Genomic DNA, 16250 nt, shown 5'->3' with positions numbered 1-16250 from the left:
GAAAGTAGAGGAGTTTTGCATGTCAGAGTAGCGTCCCTAACCAGTTGAGCATCATTCCAGTATGCATCTGCAGTTTGCCAGACCACTTGATATGCACAGTTTTAGTGTTACAGTCATTTGACAGACTTCCTATATTGATATCAGGTTATGATATATCTTGCACGCTCATCACTGGGCCCAATTTCTTGGGGACAGTGAAGTTATACATAAAAGGGATACAGGAGCCAAAACTGTTAGCAATAAAGCCAAGAAGCTCTCTTCTCAAAAGGATAGGGATTTTCTTACGTCCTTTGAGTTCAAAACCAAAATAAATACCTATTTCTTAACTTTAACTGTCCCTCATCTGTGGGGACTGATTCACAAATTCGAAGATTAAAAAGTCCCACTCAAAAACTGCACTGTATATTCTGTTTTGAGATATTATATTACACCATGCTACACAACTGTACCTTTTCCATTGTAGAGGGACAAATTCAAATCCTGTTTTATGTATGGCAGATATTAATCAGCCTATGCAAAGAATGCAGTGAGATGTCCAAGAGTGAGGATTACGAAATGAAGGATGTCAGTCATGAAGGAAATGCATTATCTGACATTTCAAATGAGGCTTCAGAAATATTCACTCAAACCAAGAAAGAACTCTGTTGCTCCTACAAACCAATGGCTAGAGCTTTCAGCTGGAATACAGGGGACCATGACATAAGCTGCACACTTAGTAAATAATCAAGGATTTATACAAATTAGAAAAACGCCTAAATAAAAGAAGGATCCCAATATCAATATCCTGGGAAATGGTGTGTTTGGCAAAGATGTGAGAGACCAGCAGAGCAATTTTTCTGATTTTGTGCTACATCTCTTGCCATTGGTGACCTCACCACTGGGTCTTAAATACTTGATTCTGCTTGCAAAGAATGGTCTGGTAAGGCCCCACCTTCCCAGTGTCCCTACTGTAAGGAGAGATCTCTTCCCCTCCCTCCCAAACAAGGTATTCCAGAAGACACAGTCTACCCTTCTTGCTTCTCCTAGAAAAAAACTACGTTGATGGGTTGATCTCACCCTTCTCCTTCTCTGCTTGCTGGCAGATTGTCACTATCGAAACGGGGAGAGCAGGATATGCTTTGTGCAGTAATAATCTTCACTAGGTACCAGTCCATCAGAGAGCAGACCTCTTCCTACGTGAAATCCAGACAAACTTGTGTGTTTCAAGAAAAAAGAAAAGCAAAACAAACCCACAACCAAAAATTTACAACACTGCAGACGCATACCGTCAGTTCCACATACACCAGTCTCTCTGCAGCACTTTTATTAAATAATCCCATAAAAACAGAATAGTAGAAAGCATTATACACAAATTATTTCTTGTCCACGCTGTATTTTACATCTGAAACCATGCTTGGTTTCAGATAACTTGATGGTTCTGTTGAAACAATCTCTGCATAGTCCCTAGGAATTTTTCCTTCCTATCATCTACAGGTCTGACCATATGCCCTCTCAACGATATTCCTACTTGAGCAAGATCCTTCCTCTCTTTGCTGTGTTTTTTTTTTTTTTAATTTCTTTCTTTTCTGCCTATGGTCTTGAATCTTCTCTCCTAAAGTCAGTAACATGCAAACCAAGAGCAAAATGCAAACCCAACACTACCCATTACAGCTTTCATCATCAACCCATCCATTATAGTTTCACCTTTCAACAACATCAGTGGGTGAAAACCCTCTGTTCTGTCAGAAAAACAATGTCTAGAGAAAGCTTCTTATAAACTCATGGCTGAAGAATGTCATTAAAGGTTTCCCCTAACTTGTAGCTATCTTCCTGCTTTTCCCTCACCTTCTGGTCTCTGCTCTGCCCAAATTTCCCTTCCTGGCTGACAATGTTGATATAATCTTTGGGTAGGAGTGGAGCAGATTCTGCTGCCAATCTGAACCTACATCACACACAAAGGCACCAGAGCCTACCTAATAGCCGATCCAGGCTTTGATCCAGTGATAATCTTCATGTGGGGGAAACCTAAGAATCAGGACCTTAATTTTGAAGAATTCAGTCAATGCAAATAAAGAATTTACTCTTTCAAATTTCTTTGCTACAACTACCACAAACTTGTTTTCCTAATACTTAAAAGAGTTTCACAGCACAGATACGCAAGTGTCAGCATAAATTCAGGCAGAATACAAACATAAAAAAAATGAACACTCAAGGGTAATTATAATATAAACCAGATTTCGCAATAGCTCTGGTAAAACACATCAGCATTATCTCATTGCTTTTTCCTCAAATAAGAAGCATAACTCCGGATAACACTGGTAAAAGGTGATATTTATCAAACTTGACTTTAGAAATTACTGTGAGAGAACATATTCACATCTAGATTCTGTGCTCCTTAGTTCAGCTTTAGGGAATTGTCACGGAATTTTGTGACTAATTTACTAACCATTACAAACCTTGCTCCATCACTTACCAGCAATCTTACCTTTTAACTGTATCAAGAAGCCAAAAAACGGCCACCACAAGTCAGATGGATTTTCTTGCGATTGTCATGAACACGGATATGCTACCTGCCACACAAACACACTTCATACCTGGTGTCAAATTACAGCAAAATCTTGCTTTGTCTGATTAAAAAAATCCACAACCATTCTTACTAAGTGAATCTCAGTTAATAATTAATGTCACCCACACTATGTTCTAATAATTATGATTATAAATTTAATGCCAAAGTGATGCTACATATACCAAGCTAACTTAGCCACAGGTGAGAGAGAGCAGCATTGTATTCTGGTACAAATGTTGAGCACACAAAAAGACAGCAGAATCTCAAAAAGGACAAATGAAAAGAAAAAGACATGAAATATATAATTGGCAGACTGGCATAGCCAAGGAAGGTGGAGGATGGGCAGAAAGGAGGAAAAAAGTCTGCAGAAAAAAAAACCCAAACAACAAGACAGTCTACCTAAGCTTTATTTCTACTATATATATCTTAACACATAAATAAATAATGCACTTAGAATTGCTTATGAAATTCTGTGTCTTGGTGTCCCAAGGTGAATATCCTGCAAGCCTTTAACAGCTTGGTATTCAGCCACTGCTCATATAGGAATAAGCAATGTAAGACTTAGCCAGCTGTGCATATGACAACATAACACTTAAATGTTCAACATTCTTATTCAGGCATTTAACAGGTACACCACAAACCTTCTGAAAGCACAACTATTTCGCCTTCTGTCCAGTTTCTGAAAGATACAGTTACAAGAAAGTAAGATACATTTAAGAGATTTCAGATTCCGGCAGAAATTGCCTGTTTTAATGGAAAAGCTAACTTATATACTACATACCAGCTGCTTTATCCAATAAAATAAAGATTCCAAAAGAAATCTTCTATCATAAGGTATTTTAACCCTAGAGCAGAAAACCTGAAGACAGCAGAAGGATAAAACCCTTGACAGAAGAAACTACAAAAGCATAGTTTTTAAACACTCAATAATTTTGCCTTCCTCCTGATTTCAAAACCAGACATTCTGCAGAAAGGATAAAAAATGTAGTGCAGCTATTTCCCTTGAGCCCATTAAAGCCTATTAATTTTCCCCTGTAAACAGCCTACCATATATCACCAAAAGGCTGACTGATAAAAGATGCAGACGAATAAGGTGCTATAAAATGAAGTAATCAGGCAAGTAGAACAGAATTTCAATTTCTAAATAAATGCGAACTCTGATGACAAAAGAAGTCACTTCCAACTTTTGTGAGGGGAAAAAAATAATTCTGGTTCCAGGAGGTTTTCTGCATTTTTTTTGTTTGATTTTTATATTCCTCATGATGCCAAATTCCTGCTTCCTATAAACAGCAGAAGTAACTATTACTTCAGCATGGTGCCCCCACATCTATATAGCCACCAACATGGCCGTAAAGCTCTAGCTGTACTAGCCTGAAAATCAAGGCTTAAAAATCATGAAGCTACCTGTTGTGTCATGAGCACAAGATTAATATTTATGTACAGAACCTGAACAAAATCAACTTTCAGCATTTGGCAAGAATTAAAACACCATTTGCTAAGAGGGGCATCTAGATGATTAGCTTCTAGAGAACTCAACCTATATATAAGTAATAATTCATAAACCTTACAGTTTCATAAATATCACAGCTCGGATCCTTCAAGCACTTGTTATTAAAGCTATTCAGATACATAAATGTTTACTGACTTTGTGTGTTAAAATATGAACTGACATGAACTTAAACACAGCTTTTAAACACCCAGTCCCTTTCTGCACTCTGTACAGATTTTCTGAGCAGCAGAGGAGGAAAATGGAATAGATTTAGACAAGCATAGAGTGGCTATTTGCAAATATATGCACAGAAAACTTACTTTAATACTAATACAGATTTGGAAAGCTTATTGGCCGCGTTTAGGTACATGGTCAGTAAAAAGCTACAACAGCTGACATCCATCACCCATGCCAAAGTACTCTAGAAACAGTGCTAAGGAAGGGAAAGCAACTGTTTTTCCCCTGTCATGGTTTAAACCCAGCTGTTAACTCAGCACCACACAGCTGCTCCCTCTCCCCCCTTCCTTAGGCCGGCTGGGGAGGAGAATCGAAAGAACGTAAAACCCACAGGTTGAAGTAAGAGCAGTTTAGAAACTAAAGTACAATATACTACTATACTAATAGTACTACTAATGATAAGGAAAATAACAAGGGGAGAGAATATAAAACTAAAAAGGGGAAAGGGAAAAAAACCCAATAAACACAAGTGATGCACGATACATACAAGTGATGCTCACCAGCCGCTGCCCAACCCGAGCAGCGATCAGTCCCTTCTGGGAAACTCCCCACAGTTTACATACTGGGCATGATGTGCTGTGGGATGGAATACCCCTTTGGCTAGTTTTGGTCAGGTGTCCTGTCTCTGATTCCTCCTGGCTTCTTGTATCCCTCTTCGCTGGCAGAGCATGAAAGACTGAAAAGTCCTTGGACAGAGTAAACGCTTCTCAGCAGCACCTAAAAGCATTGGTGTGTTATGAGCATTATTCTCAGACTAAAGTCAAAACACAGCACTGTACCAGCTACTAGGAAGAAAAATAACCATAACCCAGCTGAAACCAGGACATCCCCTCAGCTAGCAGAAGGTAGAAGAATATTTTATATATCATATGCCCTCTAGAAACAGATGGTACTTGAAGAAGCAGCCCTGAAAAAAGACCACACTCAGAACACATTAGAAGTCTCCCAAATATCCTCTTCCTTAACAAGTGTGGCATTTTGTACCTCTGGCTTTGTCTTCATCCAATATAATGAACCCACAGAGATGTCCAAGCTGGGACAGAGCTAGTTCTCCTTTAGTTCTTATAGGCAAGTGCAACAAACTGTGGTAAGACATGAAGTTTGGATTGTCTTATGAAGTAAAAATAGATACAGCATATTTTAAAGGAATTGTGATATTTCATCTTGGAATGCTGCATTATAAATTATTTAATAATAGTAATAAAATTTATTCCATCTCTAGGCTCAACCAACAGTCTTGTCCAATTGCTGGTATCAAATATACCAATAATGCAAATCCCTCTTGCCAGGCCTTCCCACTTGCAGATAAAAGTTACTTTCTCCTCAGTAAACATGAAATCTCTTGCACAAGCAGAAGCCTCCCAAGATCTCCCCTTCTGGCTTTTCTTTAAAGGGTTGTCAGAGGAGAAGGGTTAGATATATTATTAACAAGTTCCCAACCCATGTGGAAGTTGGCACATCTCATAAGGTCTGTCCTTTTTCTCTAAAAAATGAGAAATCCCACAACAGAAAGAACCACAAAGTATAATTCTGCAAAATCCCCTTTGCCAGTAGAGCTACTGGTTCTTCTAAATTGGGACTCGGGAAAGCCAGTAAAGAAAGAAAATAAATTTTCCTTGCAGGTAAGTTTTCTCCTGAAAGCCACCAGGACCTGGATCTAGTAAAGGCTCTCTCAAGATGGAAAAATCAAACCTCATGTAATTAATTACAGGGAAGGAGTCTCTGTCTCTATTGGTTTAGATGATATGAAAAATTAAACATTAGCCAACTCCCATACAGTCATTACCCCCGCTTTTATGCACAGCTCTAACCCCCTTTTCTGATAGAAAAGGGACAAAGGGGAAACCATCTCAAAAACAAATTCTCTTCTACATATGAAGAAAATCTAATTAGCTACCAGACCTATACATCTCTATGGATGTTTTTCTCTAAGCCCCCCCCCAACAAATACCTAGGTGTTTTTCACTAGCTATCTCCCCTGTGTTTGAAATTGTCTTGTAGGCTCTCACAGTTTAGTGCTTTACAATGACTGGGTTTGATTCCTTTATCAAATATGGAAGTTTCCTTTTATTTCCATCTCCACTGTACAACAGTACAAATGTCTTAACCAAAAATCTTTCTTCTACACATTTTAAAAGGCAGCAGATTATTTTCTTGTAGGGTTATTTAGATATCAGGGAAAGAAAGAGACAGAAAACTACCTTCAAATATTACCTTAAATTGGGCACTTAAAATTTTAGTGAAAAAAAAACCCAACAACCCAAAACAAACCAATTCAAGCTCAAAATGAAATTACAACATATTCAAAGTGAACTCAGTACTCACAGAAATTATACAGCACAAAAGAAAAATTCTACCTTCCAATGCAAAAACCAGCAAAATTACAAGCTGCTTAGCCAAGAATTAGCCCTCATACTGAACTACTTATGTGAGGGCTTGTGAGTCTGATGCCTCAAGCAACCAAAAGGTAGCTGCCTTTGATCACTTGGCCGTCCAGGAGCTCATGAGGACACAGACATGTTGTACAAGCACAGAGGATGACACTAAAGCTTTTCACTCCTGCAGACTAAGCATCAGCCAGACACTAGCACACAGAGCTTTGAGCTGTGACCTCAGGCTAAAGGCTTTTACTCCTTTACTACACACTACTCCATTTCCAGAACTGTGACTTCTTACTAGAACTACAGATAGACAAGACATTCAACTGTTGTGCTGCATACGACACTGTATGATTAACAGATGACATTGTGTTATTAGTAACACTCAAATACACAGCTCTGTAATTTGCCCTCACTTTGTAATGATCTTCAGGAACAAAGTGACTGAACTTGTCCATCTGGAACCCACACCTGGCAGGATATGCCTGCACGCTGCCTGACGGCTGTGCCCTGTGCTACCACCACCACAGCTCCAGCCACCCACACTGGAATGTTCAGGGGTTCAGAGTCTGGGTCACGAATGCACCGCATAGAGAGAGTAGGAAGCAAGAGCACAACTCATGGAAAAATGGGGTGAACAGAGAAGGAACAGAATAAAAGAAAAAAATGGCAAACCCCTGCTTTTTCTAACAAACAAGCCTCCTGTGTGAAGAGGCTCTAGATCACGAAGCATTTGCATCAAGAGTAAGGACTGTACTATCGTTTTCATAACGCTGTAACACTGCGCCCTGTCCCTCTTGCAGCAGTTACGGCCCACGCTCAACGGCAGACCTCTCCCGCAGATGAGTCTCTGCAAGACACCCGACGGTGCCATCTCCAGGTCGGACCTCGCCCTGCCACACAGCACCGAATGTCTCCAGCTGCTCCCCTCCTCGAGGTGTAAACGCTCTCTCTCCCCAAGGAGAGACCCCTGTACTGGCTGCCCCTGCGTTTCTCCGGCCTGCGCCCCCAGGCTGCTCCACTGTCCTACCGCTCCGCACCGCACAGCACCGCACCGCACAGCACCGCGCCGCACCGCACAGCACCGCGCCGCACCGCACAGCACCGCACCGCACCGCACAGCACAGCACAGCACCTCACAGCACCTCACAGCACCTCACAGCACAGCACCGCACCGCACCGCACCGCACAGCACAGCACAGCACAGCACCTCACAGCACCTCACAGCACAGCACAGCACCGCACAGCACCGCACCGCACCGCACAGCACCGCACCGCACAGCACCGCACCCCAAGCAGCAACACCCCAACCGGCCCCGGGCCCGCCTCTCACGCACCCAAGGCCCTGCCCCGGCCGCCTGCCGGGGGGCGGTGTCCGCAGCTCCCTCCCCGCCCCGCGCCGCTTTACGACAGCTGGAGGTGGCTTTGCGGCTTGCTAGAGTACCGTACGGCGAGGGGGGCCCTCCGTGAACTCGTCCTGGCGATCGCCAGTGCGCGGGGCCGGGGTGGCCATGGTGAGTGCGGGCAGGGCCTGGCGGGGCTCGCTGTAGGAACCGGGCGCTGCTTCTGTATGGGCCGGCAGCTCCTAGGCCCTTCCCCTGGCCGAGGAGCTCGGTTCGTCCTTGGCTCGGCCTGTCCGTAGTACCGACGGGCCTGGGGCCGCGCGGGAGGGTGCTGACCCGCACAGGCCGCGGCGGCGCATCGGCCCCGGTACTCCGGGGTTAAAGTGGAGCCGCCGAGCGAGACGGTGCTGCTAGGCTGGGATTCTCTCGTTCCCGCAGCTGGGGGGGTTCCCACTGCTCCCGGACGCGCCTGAGCCCCGGCCCCGCTGCCAGCAACAGCTGCGCCAAATGTCGTGGTGCCCCTACGTTCATCTATAGCAGCAGAGTACTATTTACTCCTACACAGCTGGAGTAAATAGTATAATGACCAGTTTCCCCTAGTCATGCGGGTTTAAATGTATATACTGACCTGCTGTAGAGATTGCCAGGTGGGCTTTTTGTCTTTTCCTTTGGTAAACAGGTGTTTTATGTGTTCCCTGTGCAGGCCAGTACAATGGTGGCAGTTGGTCTGACCATAGCAGCAGCTGGATTTGCAGGTTTGTAGATGATGGGAGAGCACTGAACACCCAGATGTACTTAACCATTGCCTGCTTCAGTATGGATGAATTTTAAGGTAGTTCAGTAGCTGATACAGGATGCCCTTTTGGGAGAGCCTGTATTGAGAAACATGGCTGTGATTAAACAGAAGATCTAAGTAATTTTTTTTTTACATCCCCAAAAATTCATTCCTGTTCTAATCCACAAGTTACCAGTTGCCCTGAATTGCTAAATCTTCATGAAGTGTTACACTTAGCCATGTTCAACACTGATTTCTTTAAGGTCGCTATGCACTAAAAGCTATGAAACAAATGGAGCCACAAGTAAAACAAGCACTTCAGAACCTACCAAAACCTGTAAGTTTTTTGTTTTATCAGAAACATCTTTCTATTTAAAAGTTTACTTGGTGAAATAGCTACAGATTATTGTCTCTGTAGCATTATTGTGTTTTCTAATGCTAAAGATAATTTTGTCAATAATAGTAGAATTAATCTCAGTTCTGGTGGAGGTTGACTAATAAAGAACTTGTTTTGGTAAGTACTCATACAAATAATGCTCCTCTACTTCAGCTGTATTTATTACAAGCTCAAAAGAAGCTTTGCGGTATTCTTACAGACTAAAAGCTCAGCAGCTACTAATGTAATAACGAGCTGTTTTAACTGATTAACTTAAAAATCAGTGTATTGTAAACTAACATGTTTTCTCTTTCAGGACTTCAGTGGCTATTACAGAGGTGGATTTGAACCCAAAATGACTAAACGAGAAGCAGCTTTAATACTAGGAGTGAGGTAAAAGGAAATTTATTAGAAATCAAAAGGAGGCCAAGTGTACCTGGTTGCTGGCCTAGATGGAATAGGATGTAATTCTTGATGCTGAAGGCTGTCCTATGCCCATCTTCCTCTGGGAGTGTCACTGCAAGTTAGGAGACATGAAGTGGCCTTTCAGGATTTTCTGTACTTATTTGGGATTCTTGGTGGCATGTTAGCTTGCTTAAAGCTACTTCTAGCTGGACTTCTGTATGTCTGCAAATCACTAGCACATTTCAAAGCCACATATGCCATGTTCAGGAAGCCTCAGGGTTTGCTCAGCTTGGGGCTCACATTTGTGTTGGTTGCTTGTGGGTTGTGTCACTGTGGTGCATTTCAGATAGATGCAGTGTGAAGGTGCTGCAAACCTGCTCCTTGCATTTGGAGTAAATTCATCTCTTATTCTGGAATATCTTAGATACAAGTATGGTAGCTGGCCCTGCCCGAATTTAAAGAGACTTAAGACCAGATACACAAGTTTATTTAATGAGATGGAGAACAAGAACTGTTTCTGTTTGAAGGCAACTTCTGCCTGAAGTTTGTGTACAGACAGTTTGTTGTTGTTATTGGGTTTTGTTTTCTTTTTTAAATTAAGAGGAAATTTATTGTCCTCCAGCCTTGAGGAAGTTGACACAATAAAATGTTAGAACATAGCTGTGTTTCTTTTTAACTGTGTGAATGACCCGAACCATATTAGACTGCTGTGGCATGTCCTCTTCAGCATGCAGTGCCTGGAAAAAACTTCAGGAACCCTCCCTACAACTTAGATGTTACACATCAGTAACAGCAAAAGAAACAAATGCATGTAAGCCAGAGGGTTTCTGGATAAGACAGAGTGCTAGCTTGTTCTAACACACCTTTTAAAGACTTGGGGGGGGGGGGGGGGGGGGGTCGGTGGGGTTCCCTCAAATTAGTTTTTCTCTCTCTTCTAAAGCCCTACAGCAAACAGAAGTAAAATCAGAGAAGCTCATAGACGAATCATGCTTCTGAATCATCCAGATAAAGGTAAGTCACGTTGATTAATTAATTCATGTTTTTAACATGTTAATAGAGCTGTGTTGGGAAAAACTGACACGTGACTACCTCAGCTACTAGAAAAACCCCCAGAAAACTGGAGTGAAAACAAATTTTAGGGTGCTTTAATATGGGAGTGTATTTTTGTGTTTGAATGCTCTAAAGCAAGCAGGCAGCTTCAGCGGATCAGCTTCTGTCACTTGCTCTATCTTCTTTGTGCATTGGATTAAAGTACAATTTGTTAAAACAAGACTTAAAATTATCTTAATTTTAGATGAAAGCTCAGAGTATGTTTCTGTGCTTTATGTACTGTATGAGTTTCAGTTCATTTGAGTGCATGGGCAATTCACTGTAAATAGCAAGTATTGAGCCTTCTGTATCTGATGAAGACACTAAACTATGAAATATTTGCATTTGTGGTACTCTGAAGGCTCAGAATCTAGTTATGCTTTAAGTTAGTAACTTGAGGCACCTTTACCTGTTTTGCATTCTGTTTAGTTTGTGTGAGTCAGAATCATGTGATAGTGCTTGGCAGTTAACTTCTTAATCCTCACTTAAAAGGCAAAATGCTTCCTTTAAAGTGAACATGGAACTTTGTTACTGTACTTACATGCACCAAAATCCAAACTAATCCTTGAGCTATGCCTTTCACAGAGAATACCTAGCAGAAGTTAACTTCAAAATTAACTTAATTGAATATATGCATGTAGCCAATAACTGCTGGGAGCATTTCACCTTTTACATGACCTAAGTAAGTTAACTTCAGATAAAGGAAGTAATTCCAGTACTAGTAAATGGCAGACATAATACAAACATGCTATAAATCTTCGCACCTCAGGGTCAGGTACAACTTCAGAGCATTTGCATAGTGGATTCTCTTTTCAGTATCATTGTTAAGCATGTCATGTTTACGAACTGAACCAGTCTGCTGGTACCGCAGCAGTTCACATGTTGGCTTTGAACTGGGGGGAAACATTTATCTGCAGACTTGGTAGTTTGATGCTGCTGTATTCACAACAAACTTCACAGTAAGTCGTTAGCAACCAGCATTCATTTATGACTTGGAAAACCAGAGGAAAAACTCACTCCAATTAACCAAAACCAACCCGATGGGAAGGAGCTGCCTACCCACCTGGCTACTGCAGGTGTAAACTGAAAGGGCTTCAGCTGTAAGAGTTTACTGTGAATAATTCACTTTACTGTGAATAATTTTCAGACTATCTTCTTGCTTCTTTTCCTATGTACTGTGGCATTAGTAACAATGCAGAAGAAATTTTTTTCACTTGAGGTGACACGAGGTTATCTTTCTTCTAGGTGGCTCTCCATATGTAGCAGCCAAAATCAATGAAGCTAAAGATTTATTGGAAGACCAGGCTAAAAAATGAGAAAATCAGAGGGTTTGTCCACGCAAATGATTATTTTTGATAAATGGCTCAAGAAAAGTTCTAATGTCAGTCTTTGACTTAATATAAATTAAGCTGGAAATATGAATTCAGGGAGGTACTTCCCTCCCGACTCACTTCTTAGTTACTTTTTGGGGAAGTTTGTGAGCAAGCGAGACTTCAGGGTTTTGTTTTCATAGCTGTTCTTTATTAAGCTGCAAAATCTGCCACTCAGAACTGTTTTCAGTGTAAAAGAGTACTAAGTGGTTTGGTCAATGCATGTTACCAGACTTCCTTGCCGTTACCTAATTTTTGTTAAAGTAGCTATGTTTGAAGTTCATGGTGCTGTTCTTCCACATGCCAAAGGCAGCACGAGGGACCGTTTTGGGGAGCAGGTGTTAAAAAACAAGAGGATTTATTTGATGGGAAGGATTGGACAGATGTGGTTGTCTATGGCTGAAGAAATAAAGTATAGGAAACTACATGCTAAATTGTCTTTGCCTTGTGAATAACAAGGTTGGTTGAGCTGCTTCAGCATTGCTGATGGGTCTGGAATGTCCCAGATTTTTTAGTAACTTTCAGTTTTTAATGAATTTTATAGCATTTAATAAATCCTAAATTTGTATTAAGTACTGCAGTTCTATACATTATCTTATATTACAAAGTTAGAATTCACGTAAGGTTTGCATTTATAACTGGGGAACAGGAACTCTTTACATCAACCATGAAAGATCTCGAAGCTGAATCTGTTGTGCAGCACAGTGCCCAAGTATACAAATTACAGCCAGTGAGTTCAGCTGTACTCCACAAATCCTGACAGCCTTCTGCAGTTATGGTAACCTTGCTCTGCTGTACAGCATCTGTAAGGGTTAACACCTCTCTGTTTGTAAATATGGTGGGTTTCTGAGCTTTCAGTTGTCTGGCACTGGCATGCCTCTGCTTCAGAGTACAACTCTTAAGTGCTGTCCCATCCTCTTTGCCTGCATTGCTGCTCCTTACAGCCCATTTAGCAAGTATTACGAGAACAACAGGAAGGAGTTCTGGGCCTTCCAAAAAGAGGATCAAATCAGTAGCATGAGTATGAAATGGAAAATGTTTAGAACCAGGATGGAGGGAGCAGTTACTTCACTTTACTACAGGATTTATTTAAAGTGGAGCGAAAAGCACAGCTAGAACACTGCCATGAAGTGGTTCCAGAGCAGGTGCATCACAAGCCATATGCAGAAGTTTGCCACTGCCTTTTTAAACAGCACCTTTTGCTTCCCTGGTTTTCAAATTCTTTTCACGCCTGTGGCTGCTGAGTTACAGCAATTTAACTCGTTTTCCTGGAGGGAACATTGTGAGTGAGTGTCAACAATTCATATTGAAAGCTGCGCATCTTCTTACATGAAATACCCTGTTCCAGCTGGCACAGCGCTTCTGCAGCTGCATCAGGTGCAGCTGCTGGAGTCACCGGTGGCTCAGAATACTTGTGTTCATCCTTCCTTGCTTCTGACAAAATCAGGTAAGACGTCTTTTTTTGTCTTTGAAGTCAGCACAACTTCAGTGGTACCTGTTTGCTCTGACTTTTTATATCATCTCATTGCTACCCAGATGTTTTTCCACACCTGTGGCTTCTTCACTGCTCATGTGCCTGAGACAACTGGTTAGTGTGTCACACTTCCAACTTAATCACAAACAACATTTGCATTTATTCCTATATATGTTAGTCAGGTTATGTGATTCTCCATGACATGAAGTCTGATTTTAGACTTCACTGATGTTTTACATCATCACCATAAAGAATGGAAGATTAGCACATTAAAAACTCTTACAAAAGTAAGAGTTAAAGGTTCAAGCTGCCTTGCAAGTTAAGTTCCAATTATGGCAATAGCTTGAATCCTTATAGTAATCCTTAAAGTAATTTAAATTTCTGATAGAAACAGTCAACAGATGGAAGATCAAAGTTTATTTTACTACCAGCATACAAAAAAAACATATTGCACATCAAACAACCAAAACAAAAATAAAAATACTCTACTAAGGACTAACATATGTAGTTTATACAGAATAAACTTTCTGGAAATTGATCTTTTCAGTAGTTCAGGTTATGTCTTAATGGACATGACTAATTCAGCTTAGTGTTAACTAAAGCTATGTTTGATTTTTAAATACTGTACAGTTTAATAAATAAACCAAACAAAGCCTCAATGTAGAACAGTCACTGCCAATGTCACCCAGTATCCCTGCAGATTATGAGAATTTAACAAATGTATTCCAGTGGTCTGCAGATTTTTCCTCTACATACAGCATTTAAAAAACATGTATTAAAACAGACCAGTTTCCAGACTAAACTAATGGAGAAATTACATTTCAGTGCAAAATATTTTAGACTGCATTTCTTTCTAGTATTCCTCAGGTGAAGAAGTGGTTGCATATTATTAAAAATGTAACAAAAGCAGCTAATGCTTTCATAAAGAGTATTATGTTAGGGATCCCCCTCACATCTTTGCCATATTTTGAAAACAAAATAACATTTCCTATAGCCAGCAATTTTGTTTATTTAAATGTTACATATACTATCTCAAGGCACATCTGATGATATATTTATAACACAGTAGGTGTCAAAGTATGTTTAACATATGATTTCTTCAGGATCCCTCCCCTTTCTGTATTCCAAAATGGAGGAACTGAAAGTGCGGTGTCAAGACTGGCGATCCATATTCTATCTTTGGCAAGCTTATACAAGCACTATTTTAAATGTAATGTAGAAGAACTGTAAACTAGGGACTTCAGTTTATGAAACACCATTCAGCACGGCTTCTTCCTGATTGTTTCCATCCTCCTGAACAGTAACTTTCTTCTCATCAGGAGTGTGCTGTACTTTCGAAGGCTCATCCCCAGAAGTTGCAGCAGGACCATTCACTGCCTTTTCAGAAGTGCTGTTTTCATCAATAGCATCTTTTGCCTTGAAAAAACAAAACCAGGATAATATTATAAATATACAGTGTCACCTGAGTTTCCCTCCGGCTCAACCACAATTCTGCAATAGGAAACACCTCCTGCCAGCCTGTGCTAGTACCCTGCCACTGACAGCACCCTGTTACTTACCTTGCCCTTTATAGGACACTGCTGTACTAACACTTGCAAGGAAACAACGCAAAGGTAAACCTGAGGAGCCACAGTCCCAGCAGACCCAGAAAGCTTCACTTCATTTGTCTAACCCAAAGAAACAGCTACCTGACAAGTAGAGCTTCACACCCCTTTCATTGTCTATTTTAAGAGTAGGTTTTACTAATCATACAACAGTGGATCTTATTTTGCTAACCTCAGACATAACTTGCATCAGCAAGTTCAGTGTAACTTCAGGAGTAAAGGAATCCCGATTTGGATATTATTTTTTATGATCTGTAATGCCACTCTGATACTTTAAGGAGAAAGGTCTCAAATCTCCAGTCTTTGTAACATTCTCATTCTAAAATGGTTTGTACCAGTCACTAAATGTGCTTTCTAGCATCTTCGATCCATAATGTGTTCTAGGGATTACTTTTCAGGACTCATCCATAGGTAGTTTTTACATTTTATCATGTACTGTTACATTATTAAGTGCAGTACTTTAAAATGTGTGAAGACTCAGTTTGAGTATTACCCTAGACTTAGTTTGAGCATAAAGTCTGCAATGGCAGTCTATAAGTCAATAGAAGTTCTCTTTGCTCTGGGCCATTTTTGCTTTTAATGATTTATTCTTGACCCCAAACACAGTTCTAGTCAAGTGTGAGCAACCTAAATGAAGCATTCCTTCACTGTTCTGCTGCAAGAGATGAGGAAAATAGAAAACACACACACACACACAAAAAAAATAAAAGATCTTACCGTTTCTTTCTTGGTTTTGGCTAGTGTCTCCTTTGGAGGGTTTCTCTGTCTACTCTGAGATTCAGCTCGTGATATATAATCAGCTACTGTTACTGTTCAAGGAAAAAAATTACAGTGATGCTCATATCAGAATTCTCATTAGGCTTCACATCTCTTTTCTGTACAAGCTATGCTATAAACTGGGGACATCTCACAAAAGGCCTTCACACTTACAGGTATCAACTACATAGCAAGGATCAATTTGGTTCTATTAAATACAGCTTTCAGTAAAATCTGTGGTAAGGTGATGATACGGAGGTAGAATCTTAAAGTTACTAAATTAATAATTTTGGCCCAATTGTAAATTTTACTGGGGCTTTCTGATTGGGCTTGAAGAGATCAGACTGCAGGCTCTTAATCTACTGACTGTGTTTGTCACTGGGGTTTTACCATCTTGAGTGACAATTTC

General features: G+C 40.8%; 2 protein-coding genes across 4 annotated transcripts in view; one reads left to right on the top strand and one right to left on the bottom strand.

Moving 5' to 3' along the window:
• Window positions 1–8609: 8609 nt before the first annotated feature.
• On the top strand, window positions 8610–12579 carry DNAJC19 (DnaJ heat shock protein family (Hsp40) member C19). Of its 2 annotated transcripts, none has more exons than XM_062602940.1 (5): window positions 8610–8747; window positions 9031–9104; window positions 9460–9536; window positions 10489–10559; window positions 11883–12579. In XM_062602940.1, exons 1-5 carry the CDS (start codon window positions 8705–8707, stop codon window positions 11951–11953), a joined length of 336 nt encoding a protein of 111 aa, XP_062458924.1. In that variant the 5' UTR covers window positions 8610–8704; the 3' UTR covers window positions 11954–12579. The 2 variants fall into 2 exon arrangements, with proteins under 2 accessions (XP_062458924.1, XP_062458925.1); XM_062602941.1 differs by having other exon boundaries at window positions 8712–8824.
• Window positions 12580–13883: 1304 nt separating this feature from the next.
• The window catches only part of FXR1 (FMR1 autosomal homolog 1), a 38240-nt gene continuing 35873 nt past the window's right edge, over window positions 13884–16250 (bottom strand). For both annotated transcript variants that reach the window (XM_062602936.1, XM_062602937.1), the window contains 2 exons: window positions 15803–15894; window positions 13884–14897 (listed from right to left, as the gene is read on the bottom strand). In XM_062602936.1, coding sequence (XP_062458920.1) covers window positions 14727–14897; window positions 15803–15894 — 263 coding nt within the window. In that variant the 3' untranslated portion in view covers window positions 13884–14726. The remainder of the gene's footprint in view (window positions 14898–15802; window positions 15895–16250) is intronic.

Source organism: Pezoporus occidentalis, unplaced genomic scaffold, assembly GCF_034315485.1.
Source record: "Pezoporus occidentalis ecotype Australia unplaced genomic scaffold, CSIRO_AGI_Poc_V1 ctg8, whole genome shotgun sequence".
Taxonomy (NCBI): Eukaryota; Metazoa; Chordata; class Aves; order Psittaciformes; family Psittacidae; genus Pezoporus; species Pezoporus occidentalis.
This window is presented reverse-complemented; position numbering and strand designations above follow the sequence as displayed.